The sequence below is a fragment of the Condylura cristata genome, unplaced genomic scaffold (genome assembly GCF_000260355.1).
Source record: "Condylura cristata isolate star-nosed mole 26May11 unplaced genomic scaffold, ConCri1.0 scaffold00024, whole genome shotgun sequence".
Taxonomy (NCBI): Eukaryota; Metazoa; Chordata; class Mammalia; order Eulipotyphla; family Talpidae; genus Condylura; species Condylura cristata.
In genome coordinates this window covers 6,944,613-6,965,659 of record NW_004567125.1, presented here as the reverse complement: position 1 = coordinate 6,965,659, position 21,047 = coordinate 6,944,613, and the positions used below count along the sequence as shown (strand labels likewise).

Sequence of the window (21,047 nt, the reverse complement as noted above, 5' to 3'; positions counted from 1 at the left end):
ATTTTAGAAACAAGAGCACAGTACTATTAAAAGGGATCCCGGTGGTGCAGCGGGTTAAAGCACAGCTCTAAGAAGCTAAAGCCACTTCAGTATGAGTTCGATCCCTGCCCCAGAGGTGACCAGATGGCGTGGCAGACCTCTCCTGACCCACCCGCTGCTCTGCTCAGCAGTGTACTTCATCAATCTGCCTGTTCTGTTCCCCACTCTGTCTCTGGTGAAGCCTCTCGCCGCCCCTGCGCCTCTGGCCTGTACCCCAGTTCTGTGTGAATAAATAAATAAATCTTTTTTAAAAATTATTAAAAAAAAAAAGGGATCCCAGGATAAGTTTAAATTTTTACTTCACTCAAAATCTATATTCTTTGATTATAATCTAACCAAGTTGCAAGTAATTAATAAAAAGTTGGGGAAAAAGATGTCACCTATCCTGCCCATTGGGAAAACAGTAATAAGTTTCACGTGCATAATTTATCAGTTAAAGAAGACTGTCATAGTAAAGCATAGAAATGCTTAGAGTTGCATGACAATAAAAGCATGATGTGTTAGAACCAGTGGGATCCAGTGGAGTGGCACTGAGAGAGGAGTTTGTAGTTGCATCAGAAGTTAAGATTGGAAATGAGTGAGCCCTGTTCGCCCTCGCAGTGATCACGCATGGGACCTGAGACAGTAGATTTCTCATACTGTTCTGGGGACTGAAATCCAAGATCGAGGCACTGGCCGGGCCGTTTCTTCTATGGCTCTGAAAGTGTGTGTCTCAAGCCTGGATTCTAGCTTCCAGCATCTTGGTGTGCCTGGTGCCCCTTGGCTCGAGGCCTTGTCCCCTCTACTTCCATCCTCATGTTGATTCTGCACACTGCCCTCCCCTCTTCTTCTTCTTTTTTTAAGTTTTATAACAGTTTATTTTTACATCATTTTGTACATTTTTTTTTCCATCTCAGTTGTAATTCCCGCGGGTTTCCCATCACCAAGTCACCCGTGTGCCTTCACCATAATCCCGTGCACTTCCTTCCCCACCCCCCGTTTTTGATCCTATTCCCCACTCCACCCCCGCAAAATGTCTCTGGTATATGGTTGTTCATTATTCTTGTTATTTTCTCGCCTGGTCCATTATACTCCGCTATAAGTGAAACCATCCGGTATTTTTCTCTCTCTCTTTCTGGCTTATCTCGCTAAGCATGATCTTTTCCAGCTCCATCCAAGTTGCTGCAAAAGACATGTGTTTCTCTTTTTTGGTTGTGGAGTAATATTCCATTGTATATATGTACCACATCTTTTTAATCCAGTCATCTTCTTTTGGGCATTTGGGCTGCTTCCATGTTTTTCCAATTGTAAATAAAGCAGCAGTAAACATGAGGGTGCAGGTGTCTTTTTCAATCAGTGTTTTATTGTCTTTTGGGTAGATACCTAGGAGTGGGATTGCTGGGTCATAGGGAAGCTCCAGAGGCCAGGGGCCAGAAGCTCAGGGGCGGCAAGAGGCTTCACCAGAGACAGAGTGGGGAACAGAATAGGCAGATCGATGAAGTACACTGCTGAGGGGAGCAGTGGGCAGGTCAGGAGAGGTCTGCTGTGCCATGTGGGTCACCTCCAGGGCAGGTGGGGATTGAACTCGTGCTGAAGTGGCTTTAGCTTCCTAGTGCTGTGCTTTAACCCGCTGCGCCACCAGGGAGGGCCCCCTTTATCACTACTTTTGTGTGAGAAAATGTTTTCCCAGTTAGTGGGCTGTCTGTTTGTTTTTAGTAATGTCTCTTTTGCTGTACAGAAGCTCTTTAACTTGATGTAGTCCCATCTATTTATCTTTGCCTTCACTATTGTGGCGTTGGGTGCTCTGTCTTTAAAGATGTCGCTGAAGTGTATGTCGTGTTGTGTTTGACCCATCTTTGTTTCCAGGTATTTTATGGTTTCTGTTTTTATGTCTAGGTCTTTAATCCACTTCGAGTTGATTTTTGTGACTGGAGTGAGGCAGTGATCTAGTTTCATTTTTTTTGCATGTAGCTTCCCCTTCCCTCTTCTTACAAGGACTCAGCATGGGTCTGGTCCCTGAGCTTCTCCTTGGAATCACCTTGTCTCCCAGGGTCACCGAGTCTTAACTGGAACATGCTTGCAGAGATCCCATCTCCAAAGGAAGCCAGACTCTAAGGTTCCAGGTTCTTAGGAGGTCTGAGGGACTCTGCTCACCCTACTACAATGTGCAACCAGAAAGAGACATCAGGAATGAGTCATAAAGTAAGAAAAAAATTAAAAAGAAGGGAAAAAAGTGGAGATGAAAGCAGAGTGTGACAGCAATCAAGGGGTTATCAGCGGCAGTAAAGCCAGGCTGACTCTCTGAAGAAATGAAGCAGGCCAGCCCCTGACCAGGCTGGCAGTGAATAGATGATACAAAATGCCCATTGGCTGCAGTGGAAGGAGGGGCAGGCACGGAGAAGGTACAGGTAGGAGGAGCACAGACAGGGAGCAGGGTGCCTTTCTGAACTGGGTGCTGAGAGGTGGTAAGGAGTGGACTCATAGCTGTTTGTGTGGGTGTCTCTTGGGCTCTGCTTTCCTCTTGGGCCAACTCAAACGGCACTTCCTCCAGGAAGCCCTCTTTTACTCTTCCTTTCCAAACATGGCCTAGGACACTCTCCCCTTGTACTCACAGCCCTATGAACCTTGTCCTTTGGTGACACTTGCCTGTGATCATTCACCTCTTTCCTGTTGGATCGAAACCTCCCTTATGACAGAACTATTATGCCTTTTTCCTCTATTGTATTCTCTGTGTGAGACCAATGAATGATAGGCTCAATGAATGATTGACACTCTGTGTTCTCTTTTCACCCTGCTGCGGAAGTATTGTGTGACCCTGGACAATGCTTTACAACCTCCAGGCCTTGTTTCCCACCATGAAAATGGAGATGGTTCAGAGAGATGGTCCTTTGTGAGACCCACAGCTCTGAGGGAGGGCCCATGCTTCCTGGCTGGGGGTTGGTGACCACTGACTGCTTGAATGGGGAGCCCAGACCTTCTAGACCAAGGGTTTCAGAGTGCCAAGGAGCAGTCTGATTGCCCAGAAATGCAGCCAGTTCATGCTTGTCTAGGATTTGAAGTCTGGATACTGCCCCGTGCTGCCTCTCTGCCATGTTTAAGGCCAACAAGAACAAGAGGCTGGCATGTTAACTATCTCTTGGAAGTCTCTTTAAGGGACAAGAGGACTATGTCTTCATCTGGCGAGACAGGGAGTTGAGCAGAAGCAGGAATTCCATCTTCTTGGTACATGGGTTTCTCTGGGAGGCTAAGTCCAGATCCAGAAAATCTGTGTCGAGGCTGCCCTTCTGCTACTCACTGTCTTCTCTTCCCAGTCTGGATGGAGTCTGTGGGCCCTCACCACTCATGTCAGAACCTTCACTTACACTGTGGCACTGCTTGGCTGGGAGCAGGATGGAGACAGCCCACCTTTCAGGAGGCGGATTCTGGTGCAGGGCTCTCTGGAAACCTTGTTCCCACACTGTTGTTAGGAAGATTCCTTTGGCCTGGAAAGCCTGTCCTGACCCTGTGGCCTCCGCCATCCTGCAACTCCAGACAGCTCATCAGCATGAAAACAGGAGACAGGAAGCGGGTATCTGAAGAATGAGAGGCTTCCTGGAATCCCGAGAGGAAGGGAAGGCGTCCCATCCCACAATAAAGGTCTGGCATTGTGGTGGCAGTGCCAGGAGAGTCACCCTGCTGGGGCCTGGAGGCCTTGGCTCCCAGCCCCCACACGTTTCCTCCTGAGGCCTCCTAAAGTGGTTGTCATTGAACTACCTGTATCCTGCTTGAGTTGGCCCTTTGCCCAACTTTCCAAAGAGGAAAAAGCATCGCTGTGCCAAGGCAAGCATGTTGGGCCAAGAAAACAAGGCCCAGACCGCGGCTTCTTTGAAGGATAGTGGTTTCTGGGGTTGTCATGGGGGAACCTATGTGACCCCTGGCCACCCCCTTGACTGTAAAATAAGCACAGATCTCTAGGGCCAGGCTGTGGTCTGTGCACCTTCAAAACCGCCTCCCTGAAGCCTCATTGGATCAGACGTGCTGTTGCAAGTGCTTTGTTTGATCACAGTCCCTTCAGCTGCTGCCTCTCAAGCGCTCCTGCCTGGCCTCCCACTCCCTCCAGCCTGCCCCATGTAGCAGAGGTACTTAGGGGTGCTCTCCAAACCTCGGGTCTAAAGGGCATTGTTGACCCTCAGGAGGTGTCTCCAGAGTGGTTCAGTATGCACCATCAGCCTCAAGTTCCTGATGGCCCCAGTCTTTTCTGTCCAGAAGCTGTGAGTAATAAGTGATGGTTCGAGGGCATGAAGGCTTATATGACATGGATATGGAGCTCATACTGCCATCATGACCATGTTACTTTTTTTGTTGGTTTATTCATTCATTGCTTTCAAGTGTTGTTGCACACATCTTAAAATGGAGAGGAGCAGGTTACAGTGGGTTGTTCACATGACAGGTCATCTTAAAGCCACATGGTAGGAACCTCAGTAGTCATGAAAAAAATGCATTGAGATGGGTGGGGGAGAGATGGCAGTTGGAGGCTTCTGGCTGGAGGTGGTGTTGAAATGGGCCTTGAAGCATCTGTAGGAGTTCACCAAACACTCTTGGGGGATGGGCAGCAAGGGAAGGAAGCTTGCTTCTCTCTGCTTGCTCTCTCTTTAGCAAGCTCCTCTGGCTCCATTGGTCATGCTTGTATCTGAGGTTGGCTTTGTATGATCCCTTGCAGCAGTGTGTATAGACAGAATTTTGCGTCTGTCCCACGCCTACATTTCTAGTTCTCTGTGAAACTGTTTCTAAGTCTGGGTCTCACTGTTACCTCAGAGTCAGATCACACTGAAAAACAAGTTGAGGGTCTCCCTGGTGGCACAGGGGTTAAAGCCTCTGTGCTATCAAGCTATCGCCAGCCACTGTAGCATAAGTTCAATTCCTAGCTAGGGAGTTAACTCACATGACACTGCCGACCTCTCCTGTCTTGCCCTCAGCAATGAATTTCCGTAGACCTGTCTGTTCTGCTCCCTAGTCTGTCTCTGGAGAATCCTCTCACTCCCTGCACCCCTGACCTACACCCCAGTTCTTGTATGCATAAATAAACACAACAAATCTTTAAAGGAAAAAAGAAGCTAAAACTAAAAAACAGGTATTGGTAAAGATGTGGAGAAATTGGAAACTCGCACATTGTTGGTGTGTATGGACCAGTTCAAACTGGTCCTGCTTGGATAAGGTTCTGACTGGATAAAAATAGCTCAAATTGATGCTGACCAGATAAAACCAGTTCAAACATATTCTGACCTGATGAAACCTGTTCTGACCATTCTGACTGTATAAAACTGGCTCTAACCTGTTCTAGCCAACTTTGACAGGTCCTGACTGGACTAGTCAATTTTGACTGGGTTAAACATGATGAGACTGGTTCTGATTGGGTCAAACCAGCACAAACCCATTCTAACTGGCTAACATCAGTTCAAACTGGTTCTGACCAGATAAAATTGGTTATAACCTATTCAGATAGGTTCAAATGGGTTCAGCGGGTCCCAACCAGATAAAACCAGTTCAAACCTATCCTGACTTGATAAAACCAAGTCAAACCAGTTCCATCTGGTTCAAGCTGGCACAAACTGGCTCTGACTGGCACTTGATTACTGCCCTCTTAAAGGCTTTGAGCCTCACCTGTGCCTGGCTCTATAGTGACATAGCCCCAGCCCACCCAGCTTGGGTGCCTGGGTGGTGGAAGTCTGGTGTCCTATAACCACTTGTCAACAGTGAGGGGCTTTTCTTTTAGCTCACCCCTCCAAAAGCCCACTTTTCAAATTCCCACCAACTCATTTGTGCCTATGTTATTTTTCTTTAATGATTCCTAAAAACAAAGGTCCAAGTCCATCAGTTGAGATCCAACTCACATTTCTAGTCAGAATTCATGTAGGAATGGCCCATAATGTGTGATGATTTCCACAAAACATTTCTAATGTTGAGTAAAATGACCTTTTCCCTGCATGTTGAAGTGGTTCATCTGTCTCCCAGGAATTAGCAATGGGATGGAATGTAAGAAAGGAACTCCAGGGAAATGTGCCAGTCTCAGACATTATGAGATGACCCATTGTCATGGAAACGAGTGGCTGGGGGTTCACTTAGAAGGGGGCTGTGGTGCCATCTGCCACCCCCCGGCTTGCAGAGCTGCTGCCCACCCCCCACTGCTGGGCTGCATGACACCAGGGTGGGTCCCACACCAGACTTTGTTAAGGGAGGCTTTGGGGTTTTCACAGCTCCATCCAGACCCGAGCAAAAACCACATGTTGACATTAGCCCATGCCAGAGCTTCTTTCCTACTTTTGTGTGTTTACAAAGGTCATGTGAAAGTTGAAGAGCTTATAGGAATGAACTAATCAATAATGCTCAATGGGAATCTCCGTGTGACTTTCATGGATGGGTGTGGATGGGCGAGGAGGGAAGCTGTGGCTAGAGTCATCTTTCAGGGAGCCAGGCACTTGTTTCTCGGCATAGCACCGGGTTCAGATTTGGAATCAAGCCCTTTAAATATGGAGGAGACGTGTCTGCTGTGTGAGCGTTCCTGCTCTTCGCCTGACTTTGTTTGACCGCACTTGGCATGTTCATTTTGTTTGTTGAACCATTCCCATTTGCCAGTTCAGAATGAGGTGAAAGACCTGGGTCCTGGCGAGATGTAGAGGCTCCCAAGTACAGCTTGAGGGAAGCTGGTGGCAAGGCTGGCATGTCTCTATGCCAGTGAAGACCATGGAGTAGATGTCCCTGGGAGCAGGGCTCCCTCTGACGGGGCCTGACAAATAGTCTTGACTTTGCATTACTGTCCCTTCTGGGCCTCGTACCTTTGGAGAGCTTGATAAACAGCAGCCCTGGCCTGAGAAGTCCCTCCTTCTGAGTGTGTGGTAAGCGAGGAATTTATTCATTGGGCATCTCAGTGGTATTTATGACTACTCTGTGGGAAACAAAAAGTTTTATTTTTATTATGACATAATTATGCCTTCCAGTTTATTTGTGTTGTGTTAATGTTACAGTACCATGAAGGAAGTTGAACAAATTTGACCCCAATCCTAATTCCTTGGCACTTCTAAAGATGAACTATCTGTTTCTTTTTTAAAGGTTTATTTATTTATGCATACAAGAACTGGGTACAGGCCAGAGGTGCAGGGGATGAGAAGATTCACCAGAGAGAGTGGGAGCAGAACAGGCAGATTGACTGAAATACACTGTTGAGGGGAGCAGTGGTGGGGTCAGGAGAGGTCTGCCATACCATGTGGGTCACTTCTCTGGCCAGGGATCGAACTTATACTGCAATGGCTGTGGATAGCCTCATAGAGCTGTGCTTAACCCATTTGCCACCAGGAAGGGCCCTAAAAATTAATTCTCTTTCACCTTTTTTTCACATGCAGGCATCTCCTCACCACCTTCATAGTTGTCATCAAAAGCAGATACAATGTCAAGAAGTAGGAGAATGTTTATAGTTCTGTGTTCTGGGTTACTGGGGTTTCCAAAATATGTTTTTCCCTTTGAAAATGAAAAAAAAAAAAAGAGGCTTTTGTTCATTTAGCAAATATTTATGAAGCATTTACTGTGGGTTGGCACTGTTGTAAGCCCTGGAGATTAACTGTGGATAAAGTTTATGTTCTAGAGAGAGAATAGACTGCAGCCACGAAGAATCCGCCAAACTGTAAGTGACCAGAGACAGTAAGTGCTGGCAGGAGTAGTCAGGACACCGGAGGAGGCCTGGAGGGAATGATGGAGAAAGGGCTTCTCCCCGCTGAGGTGGCTTGGATGGAGAGAGCAAAGCCTTGAGAATCTGGGGAAGGGAGCTCAGGCAGAGGGAACAGCATCAAGAACGAGGACAGGGCAGAGGGAGGAACCTGTTTGGACTGTTGAGGCAACAGCAGAGCGCCAGTCCAGAGGTGAGGGAGCTCAAGAGAGGCTGTGACTTCAGTGCCACCAGTGGGCTTGAGTGGTACAGCCTGTCTGGTAACCCACGTGACCAATGCTGTGCCTCTACTGTTTGTGATTCCTTTATTGTTTCTTGTCTAAATACTAGCTCCTTAGCTTGTAGTTTATTAGGCTTTGTAAGGTCAAGATTGTAGCATGTCTGCTACAATCTTTCGCTTTCCTTTCCAAAATCCCACTGCTTTTGGTCATTTTGCATATTGTGGACCGATAATATATTACTTCAAAAATCACAGTGATGCCTCTTCTGGTTTGGCTATAGGTTTTGCTAAACGATCACCAGGCACACCCTCCAACCCACCTACAACTGTGAACGTGGGTTGGTTGGGTTACAGCCGTGGGTTGGAAACAAGTTTCCTTTTGAAAGTTGGAGGTGTGTCCACTGCTTTCTGGTACAGGACTTTCTGTCGAGAGGTCTGAGCTGTAGGGATGGCCAGTCCTTGGCCCATGACCTTGCATCACTCTGTGGGGCTGTTCTCACCTCTGGACGTTTCACTGTGTAAACTTCCCTCAATCTCTAGGCTCATCCTTCTGAGGGTGACCACTAAGAGACTCCTTCGATTTTGACAGTTACCTTTGGCTTCTGTCAGTTTCCTTGCTGTTGTTTTATCAAGCAGGAGAGCTATTAATGAGACCTTAAAACTCCTGGATTGTTTTTGGCAATTTTAAAATTTTCTTACACACTTTCTACCTTTCTGTTTCCTTTTCTGGTTATTTCCATGATTTGTGTATCTGCTGTTATGTGTCATGGATGTAATTCATGTGTAATGTGTATCATGTTCAATATAAACAGTAACTTATGCTTGGTATTTATATGAAGTTTATTGTACTGATTATCAATACACATGTATGCATTTAATCTTAGCAGTTTTCTTTCTAAAGGAAACTTTTCTGTTTTCATAGTATTTATGTTCAGTGGATATAATTTCTTGTAAGATCTATTAAGTACAGTATAGACACTCATTTGAAGTTGTTTTCTCTTTCCTAATTGCTTTTGTTTTCACCAAAATCATATTTTTCCTTTTTGTTTATCCTGGTCCACATTTTTGTGCTGAACAGTTTCCTCACTGTCAGATAACTTTATCTGCTTACATCTAAAAATTAAACAATAGTCTTGCTAAGGTTCTGTTTAGAATAAAGAAATTTTTTTTTAAAAATGGTGACGGGAATTTCAACACTGGTGCATATTTGATGATATTAAGGAATAAATAGTAATTTCTTAAAATGACAGTAGGTGTGGCTATGTTTTTGTGTCATTTTTTAGAGATATACACTAAAGTACTTAAAATGGAATTGCGTAATAGATGAGTTTTGCTTTAACCCTCTGCTGCGTGTGTGTGTGTATGTGTGTATGCACTGTGTTTGTGCCTGTTTATATATGTCTTTGTGTCTATGTGTGCTGTGTGTGTGCTGTCTGTGTGTGCATGAGTGTGTGGTTGTGTGTGTGTGTGTAAAAGTGGATGTAAGAGAGATGAAATAGGATGGATTCTTGGTAATTGTCCATATTGGGTGATGGGCATTTGGTCATTCATTATGTTGATATTATTTTACTTTGTATAGATTTGAGAGTTTCTGTACTAAACAATAATAAAAAGTGAAAAAAGTTCCTGTTAACAATAAGAAGTTCCCTGTGCACACCTGCCTGAGTGGAGTGCCAGGCTCAGGAATCCTGTTCTTGGTTCTCTGTATCCTGCATGCTCCTCTCTGTGGGTCCCTTTGCTTGAGTGTCAAACACCATGGTTTAACCGGCTGTCCACTCTGCTCTGTGGCATCTCTCCATGGCACTGCTGACCTGGGGCAGTGGAGGGGAGCAGGGGAGAAAGGTGTCAACGCAGAGAGCCATGGAAAGCACTGGAGGCAGGAGGCCCAGGTGCAAAGGCTGGTGGAGAGGAGCTTGTCTTTCTGAAGCCCCTCCGGAGACCACACCTGTGAGCTGGCAGACTGGGAATTTGTTCTCACCCACTGTCCTCTCCTCCCCCAACCCCAGGAAGAAAACAGGCAGATTTTAGCCCAGCAGAAGTCAACCTCCCAGTCAGACTCACATGATGAGGAGGTCTCCCCGACACCACCCAACCCCGTGGTGAAAGCCCGCCACCGCCGAGGCGGCGTGAGCGCTGAGGTGTACACGGAGGAGGATGCCGTGTCCTACGTGAGGAAGGTGAGTTACTGGGCCTTGGGTCTCCCTTCCGGTGGGAGGGAGCCGGGGGTGCCTGTCAAATACACATTGGCTTTCAGGACTCTTGGGGGTTCTCCACCATCCACCAGTTTGTGCTCCTGCAGGCCCAGGCCGGTATGGACTCAGTTGCTTGTCTTGGAGGAGGAGTGGCTGTGTGGGGCCACTCCTTTGGGCCAGAACCCTGACCTCAGTGCTGCCCTGTGGGAAACTCCCCTCCACCCCACACCCACCCCTCCTCTCTCTGTGCTTCCAGAGGCCTGGATCATGGACCCTGTGCACCCCTTCTCGCCTAGGACCTCCCTCCTGTTTTGCCCTTGAATGTGGGGCCTTTCATCTCTGCAGTAGGCATTTCTACAGCTGGTCTTTAACAAGTACTTGACACTTCTTTTTTGGTATTTTTAGTTTTTGACCTACTTTTCAAAAGCCTTTTCTTGAGTGATGGCAAAATATGCTTAACACAAATTTTATCATCTTTATCGGTCAGCTTGACCATAATCACAAAACACCACAGATAGGGTAGCTCACATGACAGAAATGTGGTTTCTCATGGTCCTGGAGGCTCGGAGTTGAGATCAAGGTACTGGCAGGTTGGTTTCTGGTGAGGATCCTCTTTGAGGCTTTATTACTGGGCCCTCACCTGGTGAGGGGAGAGGGCGAAGACAGACCAGACAGGGAGACAGAGAGACACAGAGTGCCCCTCTCAGGTCCCTCTCACAAGGATGTGGAGCACTTTGCAGACGTTCTCCACTAACTTCATCTAAACCTGATCATGCCCCAAGGTCCCCCCCATGCCACCTCATCTCACACTGAATATGGGGGACACAGTCCACCCCTTGCACCATCTTAGCCATTTAAAAAAAAGATTTATTTATGGGGTACATGCCAGGGGTGCAGGGGGATGAAAGAATTCACCAGAGACAGAGTGGGGAGCGGAACAGGTGGATTGATTGAAATACACTGCTGAGGGCAGCAACAGGCTGGTAAGGAGAAGTCTGCTGTGCCCTGTGGGGTCCCCCCCCCTTGGCTGGGGATCGAACTCATGCTGTAGTGGCTGTGAATAGCTTCATAGTGCTGTGCTTTAATCTGTTGCACCACCAGAGAGGGCCCCCATCTTAGCCATTTTTTTAAGTGAATAATTCAATAACATTACATATATTCATGTTGCTGTAGTGGAACCTTATCTTATAAAACTGAAATTCTGTTTCCATCCAATAACCCTCCTCCCCAGTATTTAATACTTTGATAAGCAGATTATGAAAACCAGCAAAATATTGTTTATAAAACTAGGCACCCCAATTCTGTGGTCTTCTTTCCCCAAACCCAGAACCCCCCTGTGACCATGAGAAGAGCCTCAGACCCAAATTGAGGAGCATCTGCCAAATACCTCAGCAGCCCCCCTCAGACTTGTCAAGGTCATCAAAGCAAAGGACTTCTGAGGATTGTCTTCAGCCAGGACTGCCACCAACTGGGAGACTTGGGGGGGGAGCACAACTGTGTGTGGCCTTGGTAGGATCCTGGGACAGAACAAGGCCTTTGGGGTGAAACACAGGACAGGACCATCTGGGATTTGTCATTGGTCATTGCTAAGGCTGGTCCCTGGTTGTGGCAGATGCCAGCGTCACTTATGAATCAACCACAGCAAGACTGGGTGAGAGATGCATGCTGTCTCTTCTGAAATCTACTCTAAAAGAAAAATTTACTTGAAAAAGTCAGTTATAATTGGGGTGGCTTTTTAGGGGCCTCAGAGCTGTTTCCAGAAAGGTTGCCTTATAAAGGTTTCTTTGGTATTAAAGATAAGGCACACATCTGCTGAACCTCCCCCTTCTCCCCTCCCCCCCCAACAGGGCAGACTCTGGGCAGCTGAGGGAGGTGGGGTCCTATTACCGCTAGGTGCCTCCCTTCAGCTTTTTTTTTTTTTTTTTTAAAGATTTATTTATTTATTCATACAGAACTGGGGTACAGGCCAGAGATGCGGAGGGTGAGAGGATTCACCAGAGACAGAGTGGGGAGCAGAACAGGCAGATCGACGAAGTACACTGCTGAGGGGAGCAGCGGGCGGGTCAGGAGAGGTCTGCCACGCCATGTGGTCACCTCCGGGGCAGGCGGGAATCGAACTCATGCGGAAGCGGCTTTAGATTCTCAGTGCTGTGCTTTAACCCGCTGCGCCACCAGGGAGGGCCTCCCTTCAGCATTTTTTAAGGGAACTGGTGTTCAAGACACTCATACCTTAAGATGCAGGTGCTCGCCAACATTTGGTGGTGGATTCATTGGGCACGGTGGGTGGTGGAAGCTCCCACCAGGCATCCCTACCTTGTCTGGAACGCGGAGAGCCCAGAATGCTCATGGGCCTTTCCCTCACTCCTGCCTTTGACAGTCCAACTGACAAAAGGGCTCCTTTTCCTCCATCCTAACCTGAAGTAGTTACGCTCAAACTTGGGCCTTTTATTTTGCTCCTCAGATTTCAAGTTTTTAACTAACTGTTCATTGTCTTGGTGAAATAAAAAAAATCCACAGAAGACCCAATAAACCAAGAAGCTGGAGGTCTTTCACATCTTCTGGGAGGTCTTGAGTCCCACCAGAGTCAGTCTATTGAGACCCCAACTTCTAGGTGGCATTTAAACCGCCCCTTGGGTTGCTTTGGATTCCTCCTATTTTCTTTGTTTTTTAAATACAAATTTATTATGACATAACATTAACATTGTTATTGTTTTCTTTTTAAAGATTTATTTATTTATGCATACAGAACTGGGGTACAGGGGCAGGTCCACGGGCGGTGAGAGGGTTCGTCAGAGTCAGAGTGGGGAGCAGAACAGGCAGATCAACAAAGTACACTGCTTAGGGGAGCAGCAGGTTGGTCAGGAGAGGTCTGCTGCGCCATGTGGGTCACCTTGGGGTGGGGGATTGAACTTGCACTGAATTGGCTGCAGCTAGCTTGTAGTGCTGCACTTTAACCTGCTGCGCCACTAGGGAGGGCCCTGTCTGTCTTTATTGTTATCTGACACAAGTTGAAGTTTGAACAGTTTAAGTTGTATCATACTTCTCAGGGCCAAACAGATGTTAGGAAAGGTCAGCACTTGTTCCAGGCAGGTACTGATTTTCTTTGGCTTCCCCTGCAGGTGATCCCCAAGGACTATAAGACCATGACGGCACTGGCCAAAGCCATCTCCAAGAACGTGCTGTTTGCCCACCTGGATGACAATGAGAGAAGGTAGAAGCCAGGAAGGGAGCTGGGAGGGCCTTGCTGGTCGTGGGTGCTGTGTCAAGGTGATGCTCGGCTCGAGGGGATGGGTGCCACAACTTAGGAAGTGTGGACTCAGCACAGGAAACAGCTGCCAGGAAGCACTGTGTGTGTACCTGGGCAGTCCAGGTGAGGTGTGTCTGGTGGGGAGTGGGTGACATCAAATATTGGGTCAGATCAGAAGATTTCCACCCACCAGATCTCATAGAAACACACATGTGTTGTCTCCTTTTGTCCATATCACTGTAGACTTGATTTCCCAGAATCTTTTATGAGAAAGGTCCACTTTGTGTTGGATTGCCTCACGGGGATCTGAGCTGACATCCTGGTGTGCTCTTTCTCCCTGTCCCAGTAGCTTGGTGTCTAGAAGGAGGCGACTGAGCTCGAGGTGACAAAGGCATGGCCCAGGCAGAACTCTGATGCAGTTGATGTGGGAGGCGAAGGTTCTTCCAGGGAGAGGGCCTGTGAGTTGTGAAGGGGCCTAAGGTGCTGTCTTGAGAATTGTAATCACATAGTTGGAAAGAGAATTTTGATGACCAAAAGGAAAAATGTCACCATTACCTAACTTCCAGAGGTAATCACTGACAGTATTTTGGAAAAGTCCTCATGGATCCATTTTACACGAATTGTCAGAGTGCCACCACGCACTGCACACATCACTGCAGAGGAGGGGAGCATCTTTCTGTCAGTGGTTTGTAATATCAGCCTGTGCAGTTGCTGGGAGGTGATTACCTTCCTGCTTCTGTCAGCAGCCCCTCATTCTGTCTTCTGTCTCTACCCCTCTCCCCTAATTGCTAATCTTCTTCCTGTATTTGACCTTTTGTGTGGTTTACTTGACTCAGCATGTTTTCAACGTTTTTTATTAGGCCTGAATTTCATTTCTTTCTTTTTTTAAAGATTTATTTATTTATGCATTTAGAACTGGGGTACAGGCCAGAGATACAGAGGGTGAGAAGATTCACCAGAGACACAGTGGGAGCAGAATGGGTAGATTGATGAAGTACACTGCTGAGGGGAGCAGCAGGAGAGACAGGAGAGGTCTGCTGTGCCATGTGGGTCACCCCTGGGGCCAGGGATGGAACTCGCACTGAAGCGGCTGTGGCTAGCTTGCAGTGCTGTGCTTTAACCTGTTGTGCCACCAGGGAGGGCCCTGGATTTCATTTCTTTAAACTATGAACTGCTATTTTTCCTGCCTTCTCTGCAGCCCAGCGGCCCCCTTGATGGCAGCTGAGTTTAAGCCACATTCCTCACACTCTCTCAGAGCTCCTGTCCTCCCCAAGTGCTGGCAGCTTCTGTGAAGCTCTTATATTAGGGCCAACTTGGCCCCTGACTGAAAACTGCCCTAAAGGATATCTCCAGATCATCCCAGCCTCATATGTTCAGGAAACATCTGTGCTGGGGTCCTGTGCCCTTAGCCCCAAGTTTCCAGAACCACCCAACTCTCAGCTTGGACTTTTCTGGGTCAAGAGTCAGGTGGACAAGATGTGGAGGAAGCAGATGGTTGGATGAAAAAATTCCTCTTTTCAAGGTTGACTTGGAAAGAAAGCTTTTGCACAGGGTGTGTGCCTGTGTTTCATGTCTTTTGTTTTGCGCATCGGAAAACTCACTTTCCATATTGAGATCACCACGGGCTTTTTTTTCTGGCCAGGACTCCTGAAAAGACAGGCGGATGGCTCAGGAAACAAGTTCCAGAGGGAGTGGGCTGGAGACAGTCTCCTGGTCTTTCACTTGAGGTGTTCCCCTGTGTTGCATCCAAGCACTTTGCTTTCCCAGTTTACTAGAAGTCAGGCCTAGCGGCTTTGTGTCGACTGAGCGCTGGTTTGGCGATGTCTGGCCCTGCTGGGCCTGTAGCCTTCAGGTTGCTCCCTCCACTTCCCCGAGATGGTAGAGCAAAGTAGAACCTTCCCTTGCAAATAAATCCACTTGTGGGGTGGACATACCTTTGTGCTTAATGACCCTCCTCCTGCTAAATTCAGACTTAGAGAACCCCTCTGTCATGGCTAGGGCATTTTGTGGTTATCAATTTTTAATGGTGTCTTTCCTTCAGGCCATTCTGTGATGACATTATCTTTGCCACAGTGGATCCTGATCCAAGGCAGGAAGGTCTCTGGGATGGCACTGGGGCTCCTGCCTCCGTGGTTAGGCCCAGCTGGGAGAGGGCCCTTATCCCTTGCCCCAGGCTGGGTTGTAAGTGTCCCTGCAAGTGGCAGAACTGGTGTTTGTGTCCTGCACACTCCACTAGAGCCCCTCCTCAGTGTTGCGTTACTCATGTGGGTTCCAGGGAGACACCGGGGTGCAGCTTCCTCTCTCAGTGTCAGTCTCTGGAGGAGAAAGCAGACCCTGTGCCCTTCCTGGGGACTCTGGGGGCAGTTATTTTCTGGTCAGGGGCCCCAACAAGGTGCCTTGGAAGGCAGCTTCAGAGTGCTCTAGAACCCTGGAATGTGCTGTGAATCAGGGCCTGGCCCCTTGGCTGGTCCTGAGCCTGGGGAGGGAGGCTGAAGCCCTGGAGTTCACTGGGGGCCCTTCCCAACTTGCCTTGCCTAGAGCGCCTTGAGGTGAGCATCACTGCACCCCTGGGAGCCAACAAGTGTGGTAATTAGGAGGCACCGTATGTGTACAGGCAGAGGCTGTGTGCTTTGGGTCCTGGCTGGGACCTCATTACCGGAGCCGCCAGACGGGTAAGGGCGTCTCAGCCTGGGGCGGCTTTCCCGGCAGTGCAGGGCTCTCTGCGCCTCTAATGAGAACAGGCCTCTGGCTGGAGTGCCGCACCGCTGGCACGCAGCTTCGCCTGTTATCTGTCACTGATTCTCCTCCCACCCGTGTATCTTTGCAGTCTGTTTTTCCACAAATTGGCTCAGATCCCCAGGTGATGGGAAAAACATTCCTGTCTGCAAAGTCGCATGCGGCCTAGGGGTTGAGCTCCGCTCCTGGAGTCTTTGGTCTCCCCCCTCTCCAGCCTGGCTCCTGCTTGGGGACTTGCTGCTTCCTTTTCAGGCAAACTGAAAAACAAAATTAGCATTTTGGAAAATGCAGGACCTCATCTGAGGAGATGCTTAATGGTTTGAACATGCAAAGAATTTGATGTTCATTTTGCACAAAGCCAGGCTTGCTCTGGGCAGCAAGATCTCAAGGCTAGCAAACTGTGGATCATGTGAACCAGGATCTGGAAGCCTCTGTTCAGTGGGAGTCTGAAATCTGGGACCCTGGGTCTTGTATCACAAGACAATGAGTCCTGGGCCAGTCCCTGGCCCTTGCACTCCATATATATCATCTGTTAGAACAATGCAGGCAGCAGTGTTGATGGAGGCAAAAAGAGAGGTTAACAGGCTGCTAAGGGCCACCCAGCCAGGACTGGGAGAAGTTGGATTTGAACCAGGACAAAGCTGACTCGGCTGCCTGCTCTCTACCACCATTACACTGCCCAGCTTGTCTACCTTCCAGGGAAAGCTAACAGCCTTTTTAGAGAGTGACTTCCCCTGTGCCCATATTTCCCAGTTCATAAAAGAACTCCGTGGTTCTGAAAGTGGAACTTTGGTGTGGTTTCTGTTCTCTGGGAAGTCTTCGAAAGACTTTAAAAGGATAGCAAGGGCTTGTATAACCTGGAACACAGGGCCATTATAGTTCAGCCTCTCGGATTCTACAGCCACATGATCTCCATCTTCTTACATGCAGCTAATTCACCAGTCACCTGCCCTGCCCCTGTACACAAGTGATGTATTTTGCCCTATATCTTGCTGCTTCTAGCACGACTTTATGGGAGAGCCACTGAGGCCCAGAAGTGTGGGATGGCCCAACCACCCTAACGCGTAGAGGCAGGAGGAGGCAATTTCTTCAGAAGGGAGAGTGCTCCCTGGAACCAGGGTCCTGGAGGGACACTCAGCACAGTGTTTCCTGGTGGTGAGCAGACCTGCCCCCCCACCTGCCAGTGGTGACATGGCCCCAGAAAGGAGGGATGTGTAAGCTTTCAGACCCCATGGGTTTCTCATGTCCTGAATTGGCTCTCTCCTTGAGCCTGGGTAGCCTAAAAATAGTTGAATTGCCTGCCAGCTGGGCTGTGAGGAATTTGCAGCTGGCTAAGGGCAGAGGTGTGGAAGAGGCCTGGGTGAGGAGCGGTGGCACACATCTCAGGGACGTGGGTCGCCTTGCCCTTTGTCAGGCAGAGAAACTGAGGCTCAGAGAAGGCAGGTGGCTGATCACACATTTCCTTTGGGCAGTGGTCCACCGTCCTGAAAGAAGTCCCATCCACCCCATGACTCCGCGAGTGAGAAAGCCCTGGTATTTGTGAGGTCATTCTAGGTACCTCTTCCCATACTTGACTGAGAGCTCTGAGTTGCTCTCCTGATTCAGTAAATGATGAGGTCACCCATTCTAGGTGAGGGTGAATCCACGACCCCTATAACTGGCATCCAGACCAGACTGTGAACCCTGGTGGCGGCGCTGTGCTGTGTGTGTGGCACTTGGGGCCCTGGACACAGCCTTCCGCACCTCGCTTGCCATCACAGCATCCTAGGCTGTCATAGGGGCATTTGTTAGATGCTTTGGGGTCACAGAGGAGAGGATCCATCCTTTTTTGGGAGCGGGGTGCTGGGCACGTACTGGGCAGAAGAGTGATGGGCAGGTGGAGAGAGTGCTTTTGGGGGATGGGAGCCCTGTGGGCAAAGGATGTGGGTGTGATGTCCATGGCAGGCCATGTTGCTGGAGCTGTGGATGCCTCTGGGTTGCTTTCAGCCTCGACCATGTGTTCAGTGGGAAGCTACTACTTTTATTTATTTAAATTTTTATTTATACATACAAGATTTAGGAGGTGTGGGGGGGTGAAAGGGTTCACAAGAGACAGAGCAGGGAGCAGAACAGGCAGATCCATTGAAATACACTGTTGAGGGGAGCAGCGGGCGGGTCAGCAGAGGTCTGCTTTGCCATGTGGGTCAGCTCCCTGGATGGGGATTGAACTCGTGCTGCAGTGGCTGAGGTAGCTTCATAGTGCTGTGCTTTAACACCTTGAGCCACCAGGGAGGGCCCTAAGTCACTCTTTTACATAAAGAAAAGAACAAAGGGGAAACCAGGAAGCTTGGGTGACTTTCCATGTGGACACTTCCCGGTGTAATCATTTGGGCTGAGGGATATTCCACTGGGTGGAGGGACCACGTACACTCATCCACCTATCTGTTGATTGACCAGAGTTAGTCTTTATGTAGCCAGATTATCAATCCTTTCCTTTATGACGTCTGCTCTGGAAGGCCTTCCACACTCCCAGACAATTTAGTAGGCTTAAGATCTTTTCTAGAACCTTTCTGGTTTGCTTATTTCTCTTAATGATTATATGCAATTCATCAGGAAATTTGGTTTCAGGACATAAAAAGCCCAGTTTAGTTTTTCTCCCCCAAACAATCATTTGTGCCAGTATTACTGAAGTGAACAATCTCTCTTTGCCTACTGATTTGAATGGCTTCTTTTAAAAGCAGCATCTAGGGGGAAGAGAAAGACCCCCAAATGTCCTTATGTTTGGGGTCTATTTTTCAGCACTCTGTTCATGGTACACCCATTTAGAAAGGAGAGGGTGACCTGGCCAGAACTGTGTTTTCTGAAGATCTCTGGAAGGAAAACACAGGCCTGAAGATTCTAGAAGACAGTGGCTTTTTTTCTGGGTGAGGTCTGCATGCGCCAGGGATATGGAAGCTTTCCGGGGGGTGGGCCAGGCACTGAGCAGGTGCTGTGGGTCATACACTCAGGTTTCTGTCAAGGGGGTGCCCACTGGAGAGCTGGAAGGGAGAGCAGGCTCAGGTATAGAGCTGCCCCGTTGGGGTATAGTCGGTGTCCCAGAGGGGGCTGTGTGTATGTTGTATGTCAGTGTGTGTGATCTGTTTTTTTTCTTGTGTATGTCTCTATTTTTTCTTACTATCAGAATGCTTCTATTCATCAGGTATCATGAGTAGCATTTTGGTGATTCTTAGGTTAAAATGATTGCAAGGTACTATTTAACATCTTTCTTTCTCTTGGGAACTCTCAAACTTACACAATAGAAGAGAGAGTGGTGTAAGGAACCACCCACATCACAGGGGTTTCAGTTCATGTTCAGTCTGATTTCATCTTTATTCCTAACCACTCCCCTGACCCTGGACTATTTGAAGCAACTGGATAATTTCATGTTAATATTTCAGAACAAGACACACATTTTTTTTTTCTTTAAAGATTTATTTATTTGTGCATACAGAACTGGGGTACAGGCCAGAGGCTCAGGGGTGGTGAGAGGCTTCACCAGAGACAGATCAGGGAACAGAACAGGCAGATCGACGAAGTACACTGCTGAGGGGAGCAGCGGGCGGGTCAGGAGAGGTCTGCCGCGCCATGTGGTCACCTCCGGGGCAGGCGGGAATCGAACTCATGTGGAAGCGGCTTTTGATTCTCAGTGCTGTGTTTTAACCCGCTGCGCCACCAGGGAGGGCCAAGACACGCATTCTTACCCAGAGTCTTTTTCACGTTTCCCCCTCACCTGATGTGGCAGTGGGGCCGTGTTTTCTTGTCCACCGTGATGCTTGGGACTGCTCTTCATGTTTGTGTTTCTGAAGTGGGCCCTGCCTGTTGGGTTTGCATTCCTCTCTCCTCTGATCCAGTGTCTACCAGGCCGTGGCTGTCGCTGCTGGAGGGTGGGAATTATGCACTGTAAAAGGAAAGATCCCTCCTAAATCTAGAAAATCACTGTCTTCTTGTTTTACAAGTCGTTGCTGCAGATCACCCTTCCCTGCTGTATCCTGTGAGCGGACAGCTGGTTCATGCTTGTCCTTCAGAAAAAGCAACAGTTGCTAAGAGTCAAGCAAACAAAGATGTGTTTTGAGTCCCAGGAACAGCTGTAGGAGGATGTACTATCAGCTGCTAAATCCCAATTTTCAGAACATCTGAAACGGAACTCTTTAACCCTTTGGTAACACTGCCCTCCCTTCCATGCCTGTTCCCATGACTTATTTCTTACAGTAAAGAAATGCTTTCTTGTTTCTTGACAGTAGACTGATTTGATTGAGCTCGATCTGGGCTTTTGAAGGAGCGATTAGCACGAGTCTGTCCTTCATCCATCATCGGTTCATCTTTCCGTCCATCTTTCCATCCATCTATCCATCCACCCACCCTCTCACCCACCTCACATGCAGTAAATACTGTTTTTGACTGTGTGCCAGGCTCTGGGGAAACAGGTGAGGGGAGCATTCTGTAGCTGCTCTTTTTTCCAAGGGGAAAATGACCCTTCTTATGTGTTCTCTCGATGGGGAAGTGGAGGTCACTTCAGAAAACTCTGAACCAGTCACTATTGGTTCCCTGCCGTCAAAGGCAGGTGAGCCAATTGCCTGACTCAGCAAGAATCTGATCACTTACATGCCACCTGTGGCAGCCCCAAAGGAGCCCATGAGTTAGGATTGTCATGACTCCTAGCACGCAGAGTAAGGAAACTGAGGCTGGAGAGACGTGGGCATGCTCTCAACCTCCCAGAACTCTGTGTAAATCATGAATGGAAATTGGGGAAGTGCCACTGAGATGGAAGTGCCATTCACTCTTTCACTTTGAGAACATTTTGGGGTTATCTCTATGACAAGACCTGTTCCAGGTTCAGAGAAGTGAAGTGTTAAAGATGATGAAGATAGGCACAGTGGTGACAGTGATGGTGGTGATGGCGATAATCATGGTGATGGTGAA

General features: G+C 48.2%; 1 protein-coding gene across 1 annotated transcript in view; it reads left to right on the top strand.

The window, feature by feature from the left end:
• The window catches only part of PRKAR1B (protein kinase, cAMP-dependent, regulatory, type I, beta), a 97,601-nt gene that overhangs the window by 7,107 nt on the left and 69,447 nt on the right, over window positions 1-21,047 (top strand). The window contains exons 3-4 of the mRNA XM_012729215.1: window positions 9,941-10,111; window positions 13,246-13,337. Of these exons, the coding sequence (XP_012584669.1) occupies window positions 9,941-10,111; window positions 13,246-13,337 (263 nt within the window). The remainder of the gene's footprint in view (window positions 1-9,940; window positions 10,112-13,245; window positions 13,338-21,047) is intronic.